The sequence below is a fragment of the Ovis canadensis genome, chromosome 2 (genome assembly GCF_042477335.2).
Source record: "Ovis canadensis isolate MfBH-ARS-UI-01 breed Bighorn chromosome 2, ARS-UI_OviCan_v2, whole genome shotgun sequence".
Classification (NCBI taxonomy): Eukaryota; Metazoa; Chordata; class Mammalia; order Artiodactyla; family Bovidae; genus Ovis; species Ovis canadensis.
This window is the reverse complement of record NC_091246.1, coordinates 40,310,682-40,333,322: the sequence shown is the minus strand read 5'-3', so window position 1 is coordinate 40,333,322 and position 22,641 is coordinate 40,310,682. Positions and strand designations below refer to the sequence as shown.

General features: G+C 42.9%; 1 protein-coding gene across 1 annotated transcript in view; it reads left to right on the top strand.

The window, feature by feature from the left end:
- Nucleotides 1-22,641, top strand: part of DOCK5 (dedicator of cytokinesis 5) — a 274,699-nt gene that overhangs the window by 223,308 nt on the left and 28,750 nt on the right. Inside the window, exons 36-41 of the mRNA XM_069575968.1 lie at nucleotides 447-487; nucleotides 1,354-1,444; nucleotides 6,394-6,513; nucleotides 9,826-9,915; nucleotides 11,577-11,681; nucleotides 20,843-20,984. Coding sequence (XP_069432069.1) covers nucleotides 447-487; nucleotides 1,354-1,444; nucleotides 6,394-6,513; nucleotides 9,826-9,915; nucleotides 11,577-11,681; nucleotides 20,843-20,984 — 589 coding nt within the window. The remainder of the gene's footprint in view (nucleotides 1-446; nucleotides 488-1,353; nucleotides 1,445-6,393; nucleotides 6,514-9,825; nucleotides 9,916-11,576; nucleotides 11,682-20,842; nucleotides 20,985-22,641) is intronic.

Genomic DNA, 22,641 nt, shown 5'->3' with positions numbered 1-22,641 from the left:
TTTGATCTGCTTGCAGTCCAAGGGACTCTTGAGTATTTCCAGGACCTCAGTTCAAAAGCATCAATTCTTCAGCACTCAGCCTTCTTCATGGTCCAACTCTCAATATCTGTACATGACTACTTGAAAAACCATAGCTTTGTTGGCAAAGTAATGTCTCTGCTTTTTAATATGCTATCTAGGTTTGTCATAGCTTTTCTTTCAAGGAGCAAGAATCTTCTAATTTCATGGCTGCAGTCACTATCTGCAGTGATACAGCATGGCCCAAAAAAGACACCCAAAACAGAATGCTGCCATTTCCTTATTTTGTGGGTATATTCATTAAAGGAAAAGAACAAAGCCTTTGGAAACATGACACTGTTGAAAAGTGCAGCTGGTGGTTTGACTGTTTTTGTGGCAAGCTCATCAATAACTTATTTACAGTTGTATTTTGTGTCTTTTTTTTGTAGAATTTTTACAAAGAAAAGAAGAGAGAGGACATCTACATAAGGTAAGCCAAAGGAAATTTCTGCTCTTGCTGTTTATGTCGTGGATTTATTAATTACTTTTCAAGCAATGATAAACCTGAACACCATCCTTGCTGCTTCGAGAGACACCAAATAGTATGTGAATGTGTTCCCATCCTCCCGAAAAGGTAAACTCTTTAGATCAATACACGAGGAAGTGCGGGGCGAGGATTGTGTCAGGGAAGGATGGAGGACACTCCAGCCAGCTAACCATGCAAAGACATGAAATTCACCCTCTGTCAAGGACTGTTGCCCTGGGTTCAGGAAGCCTTGAACAAACTTGGATGTAAAGCATCTTTCTTGGGGAAAGACTCCTTAGTTCTCATGAGTTTCCCAAAGAGGTCTGGGACATGAGAAACAAATTTAAACACTACTAGCTTAAATGAAGAATACCAAGTAGAACAGAGGGACTAGGAAAGACAGGAAGCAGCACAAAGACTTAAAGAGGGTCCTCAACCCCCTGTGAAGAACTGAACTATGCAGCAGGCGGTGAGCGGCGGGCCAGTGAATGCAGCTCCATGTGTGTGTTCAGTGGCACCCCATCGCTCTGCCTGCGTCAGATCAGCACAGGCATTTGATTCTCCCAGGAGCCTGACCCTTACTGTGAACTGTGCAAGTGAGGGATCTAGATTGCAGACCCCTGATGAGAATCACCTGAAACCACCACCTCCCACACCCCGTCTATGGAAAAATTGTTTTCCATGAAACTGGTCCCTGGTGCCAAAAACGTTGGGGACTGCTGCCTTACAGGATTAGGAAGTAACTATTCCTGCCACCTGGCTGTGGCATGAGCCGAGTATCCCATCAACTACCTGGCGGCAGAATGCCTCCTTTCTCCCCTTCTGACCAGGTACTTGTACAAGCTGCGAGACTTGCACCGGGACTGCGAGAACTACACTGAAGCTGCCTACACGCTCCTCTTACATGCCGAGCTCCTGCAGGTGAGTGGATCAGGGAGGCAGTATGTCAGCCATCCAGCCCGTGGGACCATGTCATATACATGTCATGATTTTGATGGGAAAAGCTCCTATTCAGGGAGGACCCTTGTATCCAAGAGTATTGGTATACCTTCTAAATAGGCAGAGCTACTTAGACCAAGGTTGGGAAAATGTCCATTATTATTTATTTACTTATTTACTTACTTTTAAGTTTATTTTATGAACTATAGTTGATTGATAATGTTGTGTTGATTTCTTCTGTACAGCAAAGTGCTTTCAGCTCAATTCAGTTGCTCAGTCATGTCCAGCTCTCTGTGACCCCATGGACTGCAGCACACCAGGCTTCCCTGTCTATCACCAACTCCCAGAGCTTACTCAAACTCATGTCTATTGAATCAGTGATGGCATCCAACTATCTTATCCTCTGTCGTCCCCTTCTCCTCCCACCTTCAATCTTTCCCAGCATCAGGGTCTTTTCAACTGAGTTCTTCCGATCACGTGGCCAAAGTATTGGGGTTTCAGCTTCAGCATCAGTCCTTCCAGTGAATATTCAGGACTGATTTCCTTTAGGATGCACGGTTGGATCTCCTTACTGTTCAAGGGTCTCTCAAGAGTCTTCTCCAAGACTACAGTTCAAAAGCATCAAGTCTTTAGTGCTCAGCTTTCTTTATAGTCCAGTTCTCACATCCATACATGACTGCTGGAAAAACCAGAGCTTTGACTAGATGGACCTTTGTGGGCAAAGTAATGTCCCTGCTTTTAAATAAGCTGTCTAGGTCGGTCATTTTCTTCGAAGGAGCGAGCGTCTTTTAATTTCATGGCTGCAGTCACCAACTGCAGTGATTTTGGAGCCCCCCAAAATAATGTCTATCACTGTTCCCATTGTTTCCCCATCTATTTCCCATGAAGTGATGGGACCAGATGCCATGATCTTAGTTTTCTGAGTGTTGAGCTTTAAGCAACTTTTTCACTCTTTTACTTTCATCAAGAGACTCTTTAGTTCTTCACTTTCTGCCATAAGGGTGGTGTCATCTGTATATCTGAGGTTATTGATATTTCTCCTGGTAATCTTGAGTCCAGCTTGTGCTTCATCCAGCCCAGCGTTTCTCGTGATGTACTCTGCATATAAGTTAAATAAGCAGGGTGACAATATACAGCCTTGATGTACTCTTTTTCCGATTTTGGACCATGGAACCAGTCTGTTGTTCTATGTCTGGTTCTGTCACTTCTTGATTTAGTTATACATTTATTTATTTATTTATTTATTTATTTATACACACACACATGCACACACATTTACACATATATACGCACACACATTCTTTTTCATATTCTTTTCCATTATGGTTTATCACAGGATATTAAATAGAACTCCCTGCACTCTGTAATAAGACCTTGTTGTTTTTCCATCCTATATACAATAGTTTTCATCTGCTAATCCCTAACTCCCAATCCATCCCTCCCCTACCCTTCTTCACCCTTAGCAACCACAAGCTTGTTCTCTCTGTGAGTCTGTTTCTGTTTCATAGGTAAGTTCATCTGTGTCGTATTTTACATTCCACATATAAACGACAGCATGTAGTATTTGTCTTTCTCTGACTGACTGACTTCACATAGCATGATAATCTCTAGGTTCATCCATGTTGCTGCAAATGGCATTATTTCATTCTTTTTATGGCTGAGTAGTATTCCACTGTATATACATATCATATCATCTTGATTCATCAGTTGACATTTCCATATCTTGGCTATTGTTTATGATGTTGCTGTAAACATAGGCATGGGTATCATTTATTTAAAACTCCTTAGGAAGCAGAGCACACCTTTCAGGCTGCTAATACACTCTAATTTTTTTTCAAAAATGCACACTGATCCATGTGTTTTTAAAAATATGTAAAACTGCAGAGAAGTGACTTGTAAATAAATATAGAACTGTAGAAATACTTTCCTATTTACCTGTCTCACTGAGAAAGTATATTGTGCTGTGGATATAAACACATCTCTCCATTATCAATCTCAAATAATTATTTCCAGCTCTGACAGCTCCTCCAACTTCAGATTCTGTACAAACTGTTCTCTCAACATGAATCTCTGAATGACTAATAGACACCTTGAACTTAGCATGTCAGTAACACAAGCTGTTTCTTCCACTGTCCTCCGGGGTTCGTCCCTTCCTCTCCTTTCTCCCCATTTCACTAAAAGGCACCACCATCTAGTAAAAGGTACTGGTCATCATCTTTTACTCACATGTTCCCACATTCTCCACAAGCAAGAATCATGGACCCTTTGTCCAAAACTTGCCCTCACTTTATCCAGTTTTCTTTCTTTTTGAAAATGTTTGAATTTTATTTATCTGTTTATTTTTGGCTGTGCTGGGTCTTCATTGCTGCACAGGCTTTTCTCCGCTTGTGGCGTGCAGGGGCCACTCTGGTGGCCGTACACCAGCTCCTCTTTGCAGAGGCTCCTCTTGTTATGGAGCATGGGCTCTCGGGTGCACACGCTTCAGTAGTTGCGGCTCCCGGGCTCTAGAGCACGGGCTCAGTAGCTGGTGGCATATGGACCTGCTCTGAGCCAGGTGAGGTCTTCCTAGATCAGGGATGGAACCTGTGTCTCCTGAATTGGCAGGTGGACTCCTTACCACTGAGCCAGCAGGGAAGCCATCTTTTCTTTTTAATTGAGAAAATTTATGTGACAGCCTTAAGTCTCCAGGAATTATTTACCTACTAGTTGCAAGTTTATATCCGTAAACAGTCTTTCTGCTGTTCCCCACCTGCCAGCCCCTGGTAACCATCATTCTACTCTGTTTTTACAAGTCTAGATTTCTCTGATGCCATATATACATGAGCTCATACAGTGCTTGTCTTTCTCTGATTTATTTCACTTTGTTTGGTGCCCTTAAGGTCCATCCATGTTGTTGCAGATGGCAGGATTTCCTTCTTTTACATGGTGAAGTAATATTGCATTGTGTGTATAAACCACAGTTGTGTTCATTCATCCATTGATGGACACTTAAGCTGTACTGTGGCTCTCGTGAGTAATGCTGCTCTGAACATGGGGGAGCAGAGGTCTCTTCCACACTCCCCACCCTACCCATTTTTCTTTTTTTATATATTCTTTTTTTTTTACTTTACAATACTGTATTGGTTTTGCCATACATTGACATGAATCCTCCACGAGTGTACATGAGTTCCCAATCCTGAACCCCCCATTTTTCTTTATCTCCATTGCTGCTATCCTGGTCCAAATTTCCATTTTTAGCCTCCTCCTACATCTCCCTGCCTCCAGTTTTGTCCCTAGCAATTAATTTTCTTACACAGTTTCAGTTTTGTTTTATACCTAAAGAATACATGTACATTGTTCTAAGGTTTGGAATTAAAAACTGACGTCTTCTGCTTGACAGCTTGCCCTGGGTCAGCCATTCACAGTTCATATTCATGATTGGGGCACCAGAAATCTTACTGGATCAGAGGGGAAAGCTTTTTGACTGTGGGGTGATCAGACACTCCAGTGTCTATACTGCATTGTGGTTGTGGGGTCTTCTCTTGTGGTACAATACTTCTCTTGTGGATTATGGACTCTAGAGCACACAGGCTCGGTAGTTGCGGTGTGCAGACTTAGTTTTTCTGTGGTACGTGGGATCTTAGTTCCCCAACTAGAGGTTGAACTGGCATCCCTTGCATTGGAAGGCAGATTCTTAAGCATTGGACCATCAGGGAAGTCCCAGTGACTGTAGATCTTTTCATTTTTGCTGCTCAGAAAGTTACACTCTCCTATCCTGGTATAAGGTGGCATGTGTGGATGCCACTTCTTCCCCTGTATAGCTACTCAATAAGGATATTGCTTATGAAGTACAGTTCAGTTTCATCATTGGTATGAGAGCTCATCTTTATCATGTACTGAATCACTATATGGAGAGTCAAGGGAACCTCTTTCAAGATTTTATGTATTTTGCATGGGTGTCTGTTGGATAATGCACCAGAACCACACCGTTTTAATTATCAATTCTTTATAACATGTTTTATGACCTGGTAGTTACTCTTTATTCCTCTTCTTTTTCAGAGTTTTCCACCTTATTCCTTTCTGTTTATCTTTGCATATGGACTTTGGAATCATGAAATTTAAAAATTAATTTAGGGAGAATTTCCATGATTATGAAATAGCACTTTCTTATCCAAAAGCCTGGTATGACTTTCCATTTGTTCAGATCTGCTTTTGTGCCTTCCCATGGTGTGTTAACATTTTCTGTGTAAATGTTATGTTAATCTCTAGATAGCTTCTCTTTCTAAGGTAATTATGATAAAATACATATAATGTAAAATTTACTATCCTGTGCGTGTATAAGTACATTGAGTGGCATTAAGTACATTTGCATGATTGCGCCTGAATATCCAGTCATTTTGAATTTATTCTTATTGGTATCTTTTCTTCCGTTATCTTAATTATCTCTAAATTATTTCCAAATATGTTATTTTTTATCCCACTACTTAATTCTCTCATCAGTTGTGGTAGGTGTTTAGTAGGCACCTTTGTGAAGAGATTGATTATGAAGAATACAACTACTGCTTTCACATGATAGTTTTTTTTTAACCCCCTTTTCTTCATTTTTATGCTTTGATATCTTTTTTTTTTTACCTGGTTGTATGAATGGTGACCTCCAGCAAGACCACAGTCATGCTGGTTGGCAGCCTCGCCTCATTCCTGACCCTCATGGAATGCCTTCAGTATTTGTCCATCTGGCATGACACTTGTTTGTTTTGAAGCTGCTGTGTGCGTGTGTGTGTGTGTATGCAATTTTTGTGTTTAGTGAATCATTGAAAATGTGGATGAATCAGATATGTACAAATATTTCCGTGAAGGTTTTCAGTTGAATGTTTGCTTGCATTCGTCCCCTTTAATTAATTAAATGAATGGTGCTGCACTCATCTCTTGTGTTGCCTTTGTGTGTTTTCCAGTGGTCTGACAAGCCCTGTGTGCCCCATTTGCTTCAGAGGGACAGTTACTATGTGTACACCCAGCAAGAGCTTAAAGAGAAGCTATATCAAGAAATCATATCATATTTTGACAAAGGCAAGGTCAGTGTTGGGGAGGGGGGTCAAAGGGGGAAATGACTGCCACGCTTACTACATTACAGTTCTGATCCTTACCAGCCTGAGTTAGTGCAGGGCCCACAGGTTAAGGGCACAGTTCCCAACAAGTCAGCCCAAACTTAAAACTAGAGTTAGTGCAGGGCCCACAGGTTAAGGGCACGGCTCCCAACAAGTCAGCCCAAACTTCAGATGCCAGCTGCAAGTGCAAGAGTCCCCATGCCACCCACAAATCACATGGATGTTGGTTCTGGCGAGGCCAGTCCCCATTCTCAGACTGTCTACGTGCCTACCATAAGTCACCTCACTAGTATCAATTCCCATGTCTCCTGAGGGGTCCACTGTGAACTACAAAGATACTTCTATCACTGGGGAGACTCAAGAGTGTAGAAGCTCCTTCCCAGGAACGCAAGACAAAAACCAGACAAATTCTTTATTATGCAGCGGTGACCCCAAACTTACTCTTTACTATTCCCATGTATATCTTTGAATTCAGAGGGGGCTGGATATTTTTAATGGGTGAGAAAATGAGTAGATAAATTAAGGTAAGAAAGTGTGAGTCACTCAGTCATGTTCGACTCTTTGCAACCCCATGGACTGAAGCTCTCCAGGCTCCTCTGTCCATGAAATTCTCCAGGCACGAATCCTGGAGTGGGTTGCCATTCCCTTCCCCAGGCAATCTTCCTGACCAGAGGTTGAACCCCAGTCTCCTGAGTTGCAGGCAGATTTTTTGCCTCTGAGCCACCAGGGAAGCCCAAGGTAAGAAAGGCAATAAATAAGGATCACGTATGTGGAGGACACTTAACATAATGGAGAATACAGTGAACAGCCGAGAGCCCCACTCTCATAGCCATAGTTGTACCTTTTAAATACTGCTGAAGGCCAGGAGCTGGTCCTATCACTATCAGTGCATTCTTAAGATGTTGTTGGCTAACACCTGGGGCATTTTCCATCCCTAGGTCACTCCTTGCCTCACATCGTAGACTGCACGTAACAAGCAACTTAAATCCTACAAGGGAAAGTAAAATAAACATGTAAACAAGGCCACCAAGTCATGAAATCTCTGATCTGGAGAAAACATGTCCAGCTGGAAGGCTTTTAAATTTAAAATTGAAAAAGAAAAGAAAATGCTTAGGTAGTGGGGGAAGAAAATACTACCAAAACAGAAAGGATTGCCAGATTTGACTCTTTTTAAGAGCCTGCTACTTTCAGCCACCACTGTTTTACCAGTGGAACCTGTTGATCAAATAAATGGATCAAATAAATATAATGATAAAATAACTACCACCCGTTTAGTGCAAGTTACTATTTTGGGTGATTTCCAGACTGTTTCTAATTTAATTCTTGCTCTAACCCTGTAATATTGATCCTATCTCTGTTTTACAGATAAAGAACTTGAGGTGCGCAGAACAAATGTATTTGCTCAGACTTTGTGGTCTCTGCACTCCTTTACTCTCTTAAAAATCACTGAAGAACCCCAAGAGCTTTTGTTCATGTGGGCTATGTCCATTAATGATTTTATTCTTTGAAATTAAAAAAAAAATTTAAGTATTTTTTCTTTTAACAACAATAATAAGCTTATATCCTGTTAATATAAATCATATCTGTTTATGAACAATGACCGTATTTTCCAAAAAATAAGTGATAGGACATTTTTGCAAATCTCTTTATCATCTGGCTCCATAGAAACAGCAGGATTCAAATATCCATCTCGACATCCAATCTGTTGTGACATCACACGTCCTGTAGCCGCTGGGAAACTCCACTGTAGACTCATAAGGGCATGAGCATAGAAAAAGGCAAATAGGGACTTCCTGGTGGTCCAGTGGCTAAGACTCCATGCTCCCAATGCAGAGGCTACAGGTTCAGTCCTTGGTCAGGGAACTAAATCCCACACGTACGACTAAAGATTCTGCATGCCACAACTAAAACCCGATGCAGACAAATACATAAACATTTAAAAGAAAATAAAGGCAAATAGTATTTGTATTAAGAACATGGTTTGACCTCATGGACCCCATGAAAGGGTCCTGGGGACTCCCAGAGACCAGGCAGGGACCACACTTTGAGAACCTCTCTGCTAGGCTATCTTCCTATCTCTTCATAGCTTAGCATTTGGCGAGTAAGGAGTGAACTGGGCCCCATGATACTGTTGACTGGCCTCCTGCATCAGTTCTAGCTGAGCTGGAATGGTCTCCGTTTGGCACATTTCAGAGCCTTTTGAGTGATCCAGGCCCAGAGATTTCAGAAGGGACAAATTTGGCAAATGATGACATTAGAAGATTTCATTTTAAAGTGTTGTACAACTCTGTGTGAATTGCACATACAGTCCTTCAGCAGCCAGAAGCAATGGACCATAGTGCCTGGTTAAGACTGAAATAGGACATGTCCAGATGCTGTGTTATTAATAGTATCCAGCTGAGAGGCATTTTATGAAAAACCAAAGTGAACACAGGCTCATCAATCTGGGATGCTAGCCTCAGATGCCGAGTATGTGCGTTTGGCTGTAACTTGCTTGGTCATAAGTGCTCTAAGGCAGGGGTCCCCAACCTGTGTGACCTAATACCTGATGATCTGAAGTGGAGCTGATGTAATAAATAATAGAAATAAAGTGCACAAGAAATGTAATGCACTTGAATAATCCCAAAACCAACCCCCTCCCTGATCCATGAAAAAATTGTCTTCCACAAAACCAGTTCCTGGTGCCAAAAAGGTTGGGGAGCACTTTTCTAAGGCATTTCCTAAAGCTGTCTTTGACCAAGTAGGTAGTTTAGTTATAAATAGCAAATCAGTGCCCTGAATTGGAGAAGTAGTTTCCCAAATTCCACAAAACAGTACAGTCAGACTTTCATACCCCTGCCTCCTCCCAAACAGCCTAACTCAGAAGAAACACACACGCATACGCCCAGAACCAGAGCCCATGCCTGTTTCCCTTCCCCTCCAACAAGATTTCCATGCTCCCAAGACCTAAGCTTCAAAACTGGTTCCCCTCCGCTTTCAGTGGTCTTTAGTGCTTTGTTCTTTCCACTAAGCATTGCTTTTCAGGGGGACACATGGTGTTCTTCTTGTTCTTGCAGACAGAATAGAAAATGCCCCCTGGCAGAGCAGCCAGGGTACAGTGGATTTATGATGTCAGAAACCAGGGTTGATCCGAGCAGTGAGGCACGGGGGGTATATCCACTGAAACTGAACCCACCTGACTCCTTAGTCATTGCCCAGTGACTCTGGAATGGCTTCTGCTGCTGGGTCAATGACTGCTTTGTTCTCCACTTGTAACCCTCCTTTTCTTTTTTTCTGAAGATGTGGGAGAAGGCAATCAAGCTGAGCAAAGAGTTGGCGGAGACGTACGAGAGCAAAGTTTTTGACTATGAGGGCCTGGGCGATCTCCTGGTGAGTCTGAATCAGAAGATGTCTTTCCTCCTGCAGAGGAGCTGAGCATAGTGGTCATGAAAATGGTGTTATAGGTGTAAGAAAGTCAGCACAAATGATGTTTTCTATGAGGGAAAAAGTACACCTTGCATGGATTAAAAATGAAGAAAGATGAGATCTAAAAGCTATCATCAGTATTTCTCCAGAGTATCCCTAATAGGGCGCTCAGGACCGCTATCTGCAGCCCTCTCTACTGTGTGCCTTTTGCTGCTCTGTGGACCCTTCATGTCCCTAATCGAGCTTCCCTTTCCCCTCTCGGTTACTCTGCCTTCCATGAGACTGTCCATGCTTCCGATGTCTTCTGACATCTGTTCATAGAGTTACTTGTCCTATAGTCCGCATCCTCAGAGCTGTGAACTTTTCCATGCCCAGTAGGAGGCCAACACAAAATGACACTGGGTCATTTTTAGTAGAAGGGTCACAAAAGGTCAGGCCACCCACTGTCATGTAAAAATTTGAGGACATAATTGTCACAATCATTTTGAAAAATATTTGTCACTGTATATGGTACCTGCTCCTGCCATCATGCAAAGAGTCACATAGGAATTTCAGAAACTAAATTAAGCTCAAGTGTGAGTAATGTTACATATTAACTTTCTAAGAAAACATTGTGATAGAAACCTTTTACGGAGATAGTGTAGTAATACAGTCATGCTAACACCATTGTGTATGTGGCGGGGGTACCACTGTCTAAGTCCCCAGGTCTGGATGCCTATTTTGCTTCCTTTAAACCTGAAGCTTGGGACTTCCCTCCTGGCCCAGTGGTTAAGACTCCACACTTCCAGTGCAGGGAACACTGGTTCCATCCCTGGTCAGGGAGCTAAGATCTGACATGCCATATGGTATAGCCAAAAAAAATTATTTTTAAAGCTGACCATGTTCCCACTGGCCAGAAAGCCTCTCTCCAGGGGGAAAGTTAAGAATGACACCAGATATTGAAAAACAGAACATCATCACCACCTTCTGGGTACTTGTAGCTGAACCAAGGACTTAATTCTAAACCACCTGCGTGAACTGGAAGGTTCTCTCTTTCTTTCCTCCTGTGTCTCTGTTCCAATGTAACCACCCACCTGAATCCCAAAAAGTGCTTCTTCACCTTTTAGGGGTCCCGAACCCCTTTAAGCAACTGGTGAAAGCGAAAGCCTGCTTTGTCCACAGATGAAATGCACATACGTTTGTCCTTCTGCATAAAACAGCAAGGAATCCCAGGGCTTCCCAGGTGGTAAAGTATCCACCTGCCATTGCAGGAGACATGATTTCGATGCCTGGGTTGGGAAGATCCCCTGGAGGAGTAAATGGCAACCCACTTCAGGATTCTTGCCTGGGAAATCCTATGGACAGAGGAGCCTGGCGGGCTACAGTCCATGGAGTCACAGAATCGGACATGACTGAGCATCCAGCACAGGGATTTCCAGGCCCTCTTAGGCCCATTCATAGACACAGGCCCAAAACCCTCGATCCAACAGAAGGATAAGTATTTGGCTCACAAGATGTTTTCCAAAAACCTTTCATTTCTTTGTGTTACATAGGAAACAACAAAGCAAAGAGCCTGAACTTTTTTTTTCCCCCCTCTGACGATGCCCTTGTAACCTCCCCACGAAATGTCTTGTTTTGTCTTCCAGAAAAAAAGAGCCTCGTTCTATGAGAACATCATTAAGGCCATGAGGCCTCAGCCCGAGTACTTTGCTGTTGGCTACTACGGACAGGGCTTCCCTTCTTTCCTGCGGGTAAGACGCTCGAGGGTGGTCTCCCTGGCCATTGAGCCATGCAGTCGGAGGAGGGAAGGTCTTCATCTCTTTTCCAGATGGGTCTAGTGTGTTAGCAGCTGGAGCCCTGTGTTCTCACTGTGGGTGGTCAGGGAGGAAAACCACTTCCTGAGCGCCTGGTCTCTTCACCCCCTGGCTGCCTTTGGTATTCTGGCAGCTCTTTTGCAAAATGACTTTTCCCAGGTGGAGTGAAAAAAGGAAAAACAGAACCATCCTCTCCGCTGGTCTGCCGCTGTGGGTCAGGCTAGGGGAAGGTGTGGATTGATGTATCTCATTGTTTATTTGATTTCCAGCCAGGGCTAGTTTGAAAACAAATATTCCCCAGGACAAGACTGTAAAAGTTGCACAAAAATCAAACCAGTTTTGTTGTAATAGTGAGAAGGACCATGTTTATCTTCCTTCTCAGAAATTTTTTATCATGCGATACTGATTTTACAATCTCAAAAACAAACCTAAAAAAAAGCTTCCTATTTTCTCCCACAGAAAAGAAGCCTCTTTTAGTGCTGAGCTATGTTTTAAATATATATTGGCCACCTTCCTTCCCCTAATTTAAAAAGACAAAAAGGACAGGAAAATACATTGCTTACATTGTCTACTAAGGAAATAGTTCATTCATTCATTCAGTAGCTGTGTGGCAAGAGCCTACTGTGTGCCATTCCAGTATTTTTGCCTGCAAAATCCCATGGACAGAGAAGCCTGATGAGCTACAGTTCACACGGTGGCGAGTAAGTCAGGCTCGACTTAGCGACTCAACACCACCACTGTGTGCCAGACATTAGAGACACAGTGCTGACGATAACCAGACGTGGTCCTTGCTCTCATGAATTTTACACCCTAATGGCTGAGTTAATTAAATAACCACATAAATGAATATAAAATTCAAACTGACCAAGACAGGTATACTGTACTAGGCAGGCTGGTTAAGCAAGTAGTATATATACAAGTCAAATAAAAACCTATGTTGGCATGAAAATGGTATGTGATTGTTTATAGCACCATTACTCATAATCACTGAGGATTAGATACAGCCCAGAAGTCCCTGAGCTGCTGAAGGGATCAACGAAGTGTGGGATAGCCATGCAGTAGAATACTGCTCAAGAAAGGAAAGGAGTAAGCTCCTGATACACACAACATGGGGATGAATCTCAGATGCATTGTGCTGAGTAAAAGAAGTTTGACCTTAAAACCAACATATTCTACGATTTTATTTATACAGCATTCTGCCTAAGTCAGTACTTTTTCTAGGGGTAGAAAACAGATCAGTGGTTATCTGGTAATTGGAGCCAGGGGGGAGTTTGACCTGCAGAGAAACATAGGGAAGTTTTTGATGGTGATGAAACCACTCTGAATCTTAATTGTAGTTGTGGTTATGTCTGTTACCACTGGCAGAATTTTACACTAAGCGGGTAGATTTTACTGTGTCAGTTATACCTAAATTTTTTTTAAGAGTCAGGAAAGACTTCCCAGAAAACTTCTGCTTCAGCTGTGATTTAAAAGATGAACTGGAAGTTAAGAGGTAAAGGGGATGAGAAAAAGCATTCCAGGCAGAGGAAAGAGCAGTCAAGAGTGTGGCAGGCGCTAGAAGTGACAGACCAGTGCTGTGGGAAGAGAGGGATTCAGAAGTGGGCAGGTGAGGTGAGACAGGAAGCAGGGGAAGAGCGTGTCGGGCCTTGAGTTTCCATATCCTGTTTTGTCAGCATCCTGAGAGCAGTGGGGAGCCAGTGCCCATTTTTTGTGTTGGCGAGGTCATCTGGCTTTGGTATAGAGAATGGATGGGACGTGCATATAGACCATGGCAGATACTTAGGGAAGAGATGACAGCCAGCCTTGGGAAATGGCTTTAGAGAGAAGTGGAAAGATGTGATGGAGACGAAGTAACAGTATTTGATGACTGATGGGATTAGGGTGAGAAAAAGAGGGACGTGGTAAGAATGATTCCTTGCTCTCTGGTCTGCATAATTGGTGGGGCAGTGGAGCCGTCCACTAAGATAGCAATGCTGGGAAAGCACAGTTATGGAGGAGAGTGAATCCACTCATTGAATAAGTATTTATTGATCTTTTATTGTGGTGCTTGCTGGAATAAAGGCCTGGGCATGCGTGCTCAGTAGTGTCAGACTCATTGCAACCCCGGGGACTATAGCCTGCCAGGCTCCTCTGTCCATGGAATTCTGCAGGCAAGAATACTGGAGTGGGTTGCCATTCACTTCTCTTCGGAATCTTCCCAACCCAGGGGTGGAACCCAGGTCTCTTGCGTTGCAGGTGGATACTTTACCATCTGAGCCACAAGGGAAGCCCACAGGCCTGGGGGCCAAAACAAATCCAACTTCCTGAAATTGTAGAGCTTATATTCTGGAGGGACAGGTAAATAAAAAAATACTAAGGTGGGTAAGTAAAATATTGAGTATGTCTGATGGGCTAGAACAATGCCTCATACAGGGTAGACACTCAGCAAGTATTGTATAGAAAATATGTCAGGGGAAGTGAATAGAGAGACTGATGATGGGGGTGGAGTTGCAATCTTTTTTAAAAAATTATTGTTTGTGCTGGGTCTTAGTTGCAGCATGCAGATTCTGCAGCAGATGGAATCTGGTTCACTGACCAGGGATGGAACCTGGGCCCTTCACTTTGGGAGTGCAGAATCTTAGCCACTGGACCACCAGGGAAGTCCCTAGAGTTGCAATTTTAAACAGAGTGAATAGGAAAGACTTCAGTAAGAAAGTGACTTTGGAATAAAACCATGAAAGAAGTGAGGGACTAAGCCAGACAGCTCTCATGAGGGGGGCAAACAGTGAGAACAGCAGGTTCATAAGCCATGAGGCTGGAGAAGCACATGAAGAAAACAGGGCAGGCAGAGAACAGGGTCAGAGAGCTGTGGGTACCGCCTTGCAGAGGGGTTTTTGGCATCTTTTCAAGGTTGTAAAAGTTTGATTTTAGACATACTCCATGTGAGGTAGATTTGAAACATCCAAAAAAATTTGAGTGAACAATTTGATAATGTGGATCTGGAACGCAAAGGAAAGCTCCAGGCTGGATATAAAAGATGGTGGGTTATTTTACGCATCATTAACACTAGTTGTGTATAAGGCAGACTAGGGAGTCAAGAGATATGTGAAGTAACAGGCAAATTTGGCCTTGGAGTACAGAATGAAGCAGGGCAAAGGCTAACAGAGTTTTGCCAAGAGAAAGCACTGGTCATAGCAAACACCCTCTTACAACACAAGAGAAGACTGTACCCATGGACATAGCCAGATGGTCAACAGTGAAATCAGACTGATTATATTCTTTGCAACCAGAGATGGAGAAGCTCTATACAGTTAGCAAAAACAAGACTGGGAGCTGACTATGGCTCAGATCATGAACTCCTTATTGCCAAATTCGTACCTAAATTGAAGAAAGTTGGGAAAACCACTAGACCATTCAGGTATGACCTAAATCAAATTCCTTACAATTATACAGTGGAAGTGACAAATAGATTCAAGGAGTTAGATCTGATAGACAGAGTGCCTGAAGAGCTATGGACAGAGGTTTTTGACATTGTACAGGAGGCAGTGATCAAGACCATCCCCAAGAAAAAGAAATGCAAAAAGGCAAAATGGTTGTCTGAGGAGGCCTTACAAATAGCTGAGAAAAGAAGAGAAGCTAAAGGCAAAGAAGAAAAGAATAAACCTATTTGAATGCAGAGTTCCAAAGAAGAGCAAGGAGAGATAAGAAAGCCTTCCTCAGTGATCAATGCAAAGAAATAGAGGAAAACAATAGAATGGGAAAGACTAGAGATCTCTTCAAGAAAATTGGAGATACCAAGGGAACATTTCATGCAAAGATGGACACAGTAAAGAACAGAAATGGTATGGACCTAATAGAAGCAGAAGTTACTAAGAAGAGGTGGCAAGAATATACAGAAGAACTATACAAAAAAGATGGTCATGACCCAGATAACCATGATGGTGTGATCCCTCACCTAGAGCCAGACATCCTGGAATGCAGAGTCAACTGGGCTTTAGAAAGCATCACTACAAACAAAGCTAGTGGAGTTGATGAAATTCCAGTTGAGCTTTTTCAAATCCTAAAAGATGATGCTGTCAAAGTGCTACATTCAATATGCCAGCAAATTTGGAAAACTCAGCAGTGGCCACAGGACTGGAAAAGGTCAGTTTTCATTCCAATCCCAAAGAAAGACAATGCCAAAGAATGCTCAAACTGCCACACAATTGCACTCATCTGACACACTAGCAAAGTAATTCTCAAAATTCTCCAAGCCAGGTTTGGTTCAGTATGTGAACCGTGAACTCCCTGATGTTCAAGCTGGTTTTAGAAAAGGCAGAGGAACCAGAGATCGAATTATCAACATCTGCTGGATCATCAAAAAAACAGAGTTCCAGAAAAACATCCACTTCTGCTTTATTGATTACGCCAACACCTTTGACTGTGTAAATCACAGTAAACTGTGGAAAATTCTTAAAGTGATGGGCATACCAGACCACCTAACCTGCCTCTTGAGAAATCTGTATGCAGGTCAAGAAGCAACCATTAGAACCGTACATGGAAGAACAGACCGGTTCCAAATCAGGAAAGGAGTATGTCAAGGCTGTATATTGTCACCCTGCTTATTTAACTTATGTGCAAATTACATCATGCAAAATGCCAGGTTGGATGAAGCACAAGCTGGAATCAAGGTTGCTGGGAGAAATGTCAGTAACCTCAGGTATGCAGATGATACCACCCTTATGGCAGAATGTGAAGAGGAACTAAAGAGCCTCTTGATGAAAGTGTAAGAGTAGAGTGAAAAAGCTGGTTTAAAACTCAACATTCAGAAAACTATGATCATGGCATTCAGTCCCATCACTTCATGGCAAATAGATGGGGAAACAATGAAAATAGTGGCAAACTTTATTTTTTTGGCCTCCGAAATCACTGCAGATGGTGACTGCAGCCATGAAAGTAAAAGACACTTGCTCCTTAGATGAATAGCTATGAACAGCCAAGACAGTCTATTAAAAAGCAGAGACATTACTTTGCTGACAAAGGTCTGTCTAGTCAGAGGCATGGTTTTTCCAGTTGTCATGGATGGATGTGAGAGTTGGACTATAAAGAAAGCTGAGCGCCAAAGAATTTCTGCTTTTGAACTGTGGTGTTGGAGAAGACTCTTGAAAGTCCCTTGGACTGCAAGGAGAGCCAACCAGCCCATCCTAAAGGAAATCAGTCCTGAAAATTCATTGGAAGGACTGATGTTGAAGCTGAAACTCCAATACTTTGACCACCTGATACAAAGAACTGACTCACTGGAAAAGACCCTGATGGTAGGAAAGATTGAGGGCAGGAGGAGAAGGGGACAACAGAGGATGAGATGGTTGGATGGCATCACCAACTCAATGGACATGAGTTTGGGCAAGCTCTGGGAGTTGGTGATGGACAGGGAAGCCACATGTGCTGCAGTCCTTGGGGTTGCAAAAAGTCGGACACGACTGAGCAGCTAAAGAGAGGGAAACAAGTAGGGGATCTGGGATGGAGCCTGGCAGTAGGTTCTGATCTTAAATTTGCTGTCGTTCTTGATGCTCTGGAGAAGGGAATGGCTACCCAGTTCAGTGGCAACCCACTCCAGTATTATTCGTGCTTCCCTGTTGGCTCAGCCGGTAATGTGGCCTGCAGTGTGGGAGATAGCATGTGATTCCTGGGTCAGGAAGATCTCCTGGAGAAGGAAATGGCTTGCCACTCCAGTATTCTTGCCTGGAGAATTCCATGGACAGTGGTGCCTGGTAGGCTACAATCCATGGAGGCCATAAAGAGTTGGACACATCTAAGTGACTAACACATGATAAGATATTGATAGCTAGTACACTTATTACATATGATTATTAGTTCACATGAAATAATGGTTATAAACTTAGTGGCAGCAGTGATTCAGTGAAAATAAGAAGTCTAGACTTTCAGGTTGAAAAAGTGAGTCTGAACCATCATCTGAGTACCTGTGATTCTGACCAGATCTTTTTTTTTTTTTTTAATTTTAGTTTTTTATTTTTTAAATTTTAAAATCTTTAATTCTTACATGCATTCCCAAACATGAACCCCCTTATAACCATCAAGTCTTGGTTTTCTGACCTGGACATTAGAAAAATAAGGTCCACATTGCAGGGCTGATTTGAGAATGAAATGAATATTAGATGGGAGTTCTTATGAACTGTATAGGAGTTTGTAGATGTTGTGTGTTGTTGACGTGTACTGAAAAATAGAGAATCCACATGAATGATGTAACCTGAGTGCCCTTCTGTGTTATGGAGTATTTCATCCAAACTCAGAATGTGTAAGTTTCTCCTCCTCTGCCCTGGCCCCCAGCAGAGGGGGGCCCATCTGTTTCTGTCACTGGTTTCTATCACTGGCGCCACTGTTCTTCCTTCCCTGAGGCTGTCATCTGAGAATTCTGACGCATTCCCCCGTCTCTTTGCTTTTTACCAAATACCACAGGCTCCAACACCCGATGCCTCAGCTTCTCTTTCTCACGTGGACTCCTGCTGCACTTCCCTACAGCTGGACACGTTAGGCTGACGGCACTTCTTCCTTCATCACATTGTGCCTTCCTACCAGAACCTCCAGCGAATTCCCAACCTTTGGACCATTGACCTGTCTTTCAAAGCCTTTCATGTTCTAACACATCCAAACACCCTTCTTTTTAAAAAAATAGTTTATTTTTAGCTGTGCTGGATCTCTGTTGCTGCTCTCAAGCTTTCTCTAGTTGCAGTGGGCAGGGACTACTCTTCATTGCGGTGCGTGGGCTTCTTTGCGGCGACTTTGCTTATTATGGAGCACCAGCTCAGTAGTTGTGATGCACAGGCCTAGTTGCTCCGCGGCACATGGGATCTTCCCGGACCAGGTCTTGAACCCATGTCCCCTGCCTAAGCAGGCGGATTCTTAAGCACTGAACCACCAGGAAGTCTCAAGAACATTTCTTCTACCTGCTCTCAGTACTTTTTGCCTGGTTGTCCTCCCCTCTCCTTTTCTCATCTAACCCTATCTCTCCATCTCTACCCAGTCAAGTCCCGAGTGTGCCTTAAACCCTCTCCTTCAGGTTGAGCACCTTTGTGTTGAGCTCCTGCTTCTCTGGTTTTCTCCACAGTTGTCATACCCTTAGTGTTTTCTTATATTCCAATCCCTAGCTCACCATAGTTCTGCCTGAATGATGAAATCTCATATTGCAACATCAGTCACGTAAATCTCTCCCAGCTTGGAAACATTTAATCATCAATTCCAAAAGACTGGGCAGTTTTCATGGCCCTCTATGTTGGGCCTAGAGGTTTATTGCCTTCAAGATACTTAAATTACCAAAATTATTTCATTAACTTACTCGTTTACTTGTTCTCTGTGTCTTTCCACCAGAGCAGGGTCAGCATTTTACCCCTAGCATTTAGCAGATCTCATTTGCTCAATACATGCTTAGTGTATGGCTATACAAGTGATTTTTAAAACTTTTTCTCCTGATTGATTTTTTTATTGAAGTAGATTTGCTTTTCAATGTTGTATTAGTTTCTGCTGTAGAGCAAAGTGAATCAGCTATATGTATAAATATATCCCCTCTTGTTTAGTTTCTGTTCCCATATATATCATTACAGAGTATTGAGTAGAGTTCCCTGTGCTATACAGTAGGTCATTATTAGTCATCTATCTTATATGTCAGTATGTCAGTCCAGACATGTATATGTCGGTCGCAATCTTCCAGCCCCTCCTACTTCCCCTCCCCCTTGGGTGTCCATATATTTGTTCTCTATGTCAGTGTCTGTATTTCTGCTCAGCAAATAGGTTCATCTGTACCATATGTTCCACATTTATGTGTTAATATATGGTATTTGTTTATCTGTTTCTGACTTACTTATACATACTCTGTATGACAGTCTCTAGGTCCATCCTCTTCTCTATAGATGACCCAATTTTGTTCCTTTTTATGGCTGAGTAATGCCCCATTGTATATATGTACCACATCTTTGTCCATTTATCTGGACTAGTGATTTTTAAGAAACATTTTATAGGACAGTAGGGGCCCAGATTTTGGTTAAAAATGGATCATGTGTGGGGCTTACCCAGTGGCTCAGCGGTAAAGAATCTAACTGCATTGCAGAATGCGCAGGAGGTATGGGTTCAGTCCCTGGGTCGGGAATATCCCCTGGAGGAGGAAATGGCCACCTACTCCAGTGTTATTGCCTGGAGTATTCCATAGACAGCAGAGCCTGATGGGTTACAGTCCACGGGGTTGCAAAGAGTCAGACACGACAGAGAGACTGAACACACAGTACACCACAATACATGTATGCTTTAAATACTAAGCTAAGTGTTCATCTTTGTGACAATGAGAGGAGCAGGAACCATCAAAACAGTGACAGCTGAACTTGGAAGAGCCATGAGGCAAATTTCTTCTGTGTCTGGGACCTCACAAATCTCTTTTCCAAAAAATCCAATTTTGTTAATTTTATTAAAGGAAAAAAGCTGCAGTTTGGAGTGGAAAGACTAGTGTTGAGAGCAGTTTTTGTCTATGAGACCTTGATGTTGTCATCCGCAGCCATCTCCAGGATTGGCTTGGGACTGGCTGTTGATTAATCCTATTCTCTTTTCCCACCTAACCTGTTGATTGATCTTGTTTGCACTTTCAAGTTCTCTGAAGCAGGGTCGCTCATGTCCTGATTCCCTAACTTACTGGGTCATGATGAGAAAGTAACATCCAGTAAGTTAAGGAATGAGAAAGGAGCTTGCATCTCCGTGTATATGAATGCCCTTCATTCTTTCACTTTCTTGCCATGAGAAATACCAGCTAACCTAAGCAGCATGCCCAGTGACATCATGAATTTCCGATCGGGTGCAAACTCCTTAGCTCCTTGTGGATCAGTGTAGACCTTGCACACAAGTTATCATCCTAGGGCACCCTATTGAGAAGCATTTTGACTTAACTCCCCAAATAAACTGTGAGCTCTTTCAGATACGATGGTTGCTGTGAGCACATAGTAAGTGTTCAGTGGGAACATGGTGGTGAGGGAGGGGCTGCCCTCAGCCTGGAGAGGACGGTGACTTCCTTGAGACTTGAATCCCCAATTGCCCTTCACTGTTCATATTTAATGCTTCTCCCTGCTTGTCCTGACCTGCAGAACAAGATCTTCATCTACCGGGGGAAGGAATATGAAAGGCGAGAAGACTTCAGCCTGCGGCTGCTGACCCAGTTTCCCAATGCCGAGAAGATGAGCAGCACCACCCCCCCAGGGGATGATATCAAGTCTTCTCCCAAGCAGTGTATCCTTGTCTCGGACCACAGCTTAGGGGCTCTTCTTCTTTTTTTTTTTTTTTAACATTTATTATTTACTAATTTCTTTGGCTCTGTCAGGTCTTGGCTGCAGTACATGGGATCTTTAGTTGGTGGCATGCAAACTCTTAGTTGTAGCATGTGGGATCTGGTTCCCCAAGCAAGGATCAAACCCAGTCCCCCTGCATTGGGAGTGTGGAGTCTTATCCACTGAACCACCAGGGAAGTCCCAGCCCAGAGCTCTGGAACCTGTTACAGCCCCAGCCCAGCCAGAGAAGGTGAGGGTTCAGTCCTGTGCCTGCATGCAGGTAGGTCCTGTCCTCAGACTCATTTAACCATCCTGACTCAGTGTCCCATTCTGCATAAAAGCTTTGGGAACCTAATGTCCTTAGCTCAGGGCTATGAAGTAACAGAGAGAGAGAGATGAGAAGCAAATCTTGAGTATGGAAGGACATGTGTTATAGTCACAGGCAGAGCCCAGGGAGAATGTAGACTTCCTGTTCTGAATTCTGGATCTTGTATAAAGACATATAGCTCTCTTTTGGTAATGTATAATATCTTACTGAAAAACCAGTTACATGCATTTTAAAAATTAGAGATGTTATGGAATCGAACAGTAAAGGAAGTCTCCCACATACGAACAAGTTCCATTCCAAGAGTACATTTGCAAGTCTCATTTGTTCATAAGTCCAAAACGTTAGCCTAAGTACCCAAGTAACATAATCGGCCATACAGTACTATATTGTCATATGTTTATAATACTTTTCATACAAATAATACATAAAAGACAAACACAAAAAGTTAAACCCTATTAATCTTAGTGCAGTAGCTTGAAAAGTACGGTAGTCCAGTACGACAGCTGCCGTGCAGGGACCGGTGTTGAGTGAATAGGCGAGAAGAGCTGCTGACTGGAGGAGGGAGATGGCAGAGATGGGAGAGCATCAGCAGTAGGAGAGGAGGGCAAGCTGCAACTTCACTCAGGCCTGATATTGACGGCATGGCATGCATACTCACCTCTTTGAAAGTTCACAACTTGAAGGTTCGTATTTAGAGAACTTACTGTATTCTAAAAGAGGTCAGTAAGCCAGAGCAGGTCTGGAATGGTAGATAAATAAGAAAAAGCGCTCTGGAGCAAACTGCCTGGGTTCGAGTCCCAGCTCTGTCCCTTCCTGTGTCACTTTGGGCAGCTCCGTTTCTCTGTGCCTCAGTTTTCTTATCAAGAAAACGGGGGTAATGATCACTCTTCCGCTTGGAGTTCTTGTAAAGATTGTCTGTAAAATAGAAGAGTCCCTGGCACATAATAAAATTTCAGTACATACTAATTATAGGTATAGAGTGGTCAGTTGCTATAGAAAGATGGACACTAATAATGATAGAGCAGTTGACAGACATGTCTTTCAAAGGAGAGTGTAGTGGTCTATTAACACTTAGTAGATGCTTGGGAAAGAAAGGTTTCAGTTTGAGGGTTCAGGAAAACAATTGAGATGCCTCCTTGGTGTAGCAATGAAAAGAGGTCTTTATGGATTTGATGTAGAAACACGAGTCCTGGAGCTTATCCCAAAGTCATATCTGCATAGCCATCTGATTGTAACCAGTTGCTTAACTTCTCCAGGACTTGGTTTACTGAGGGGGTAACTCTGGCTTTTT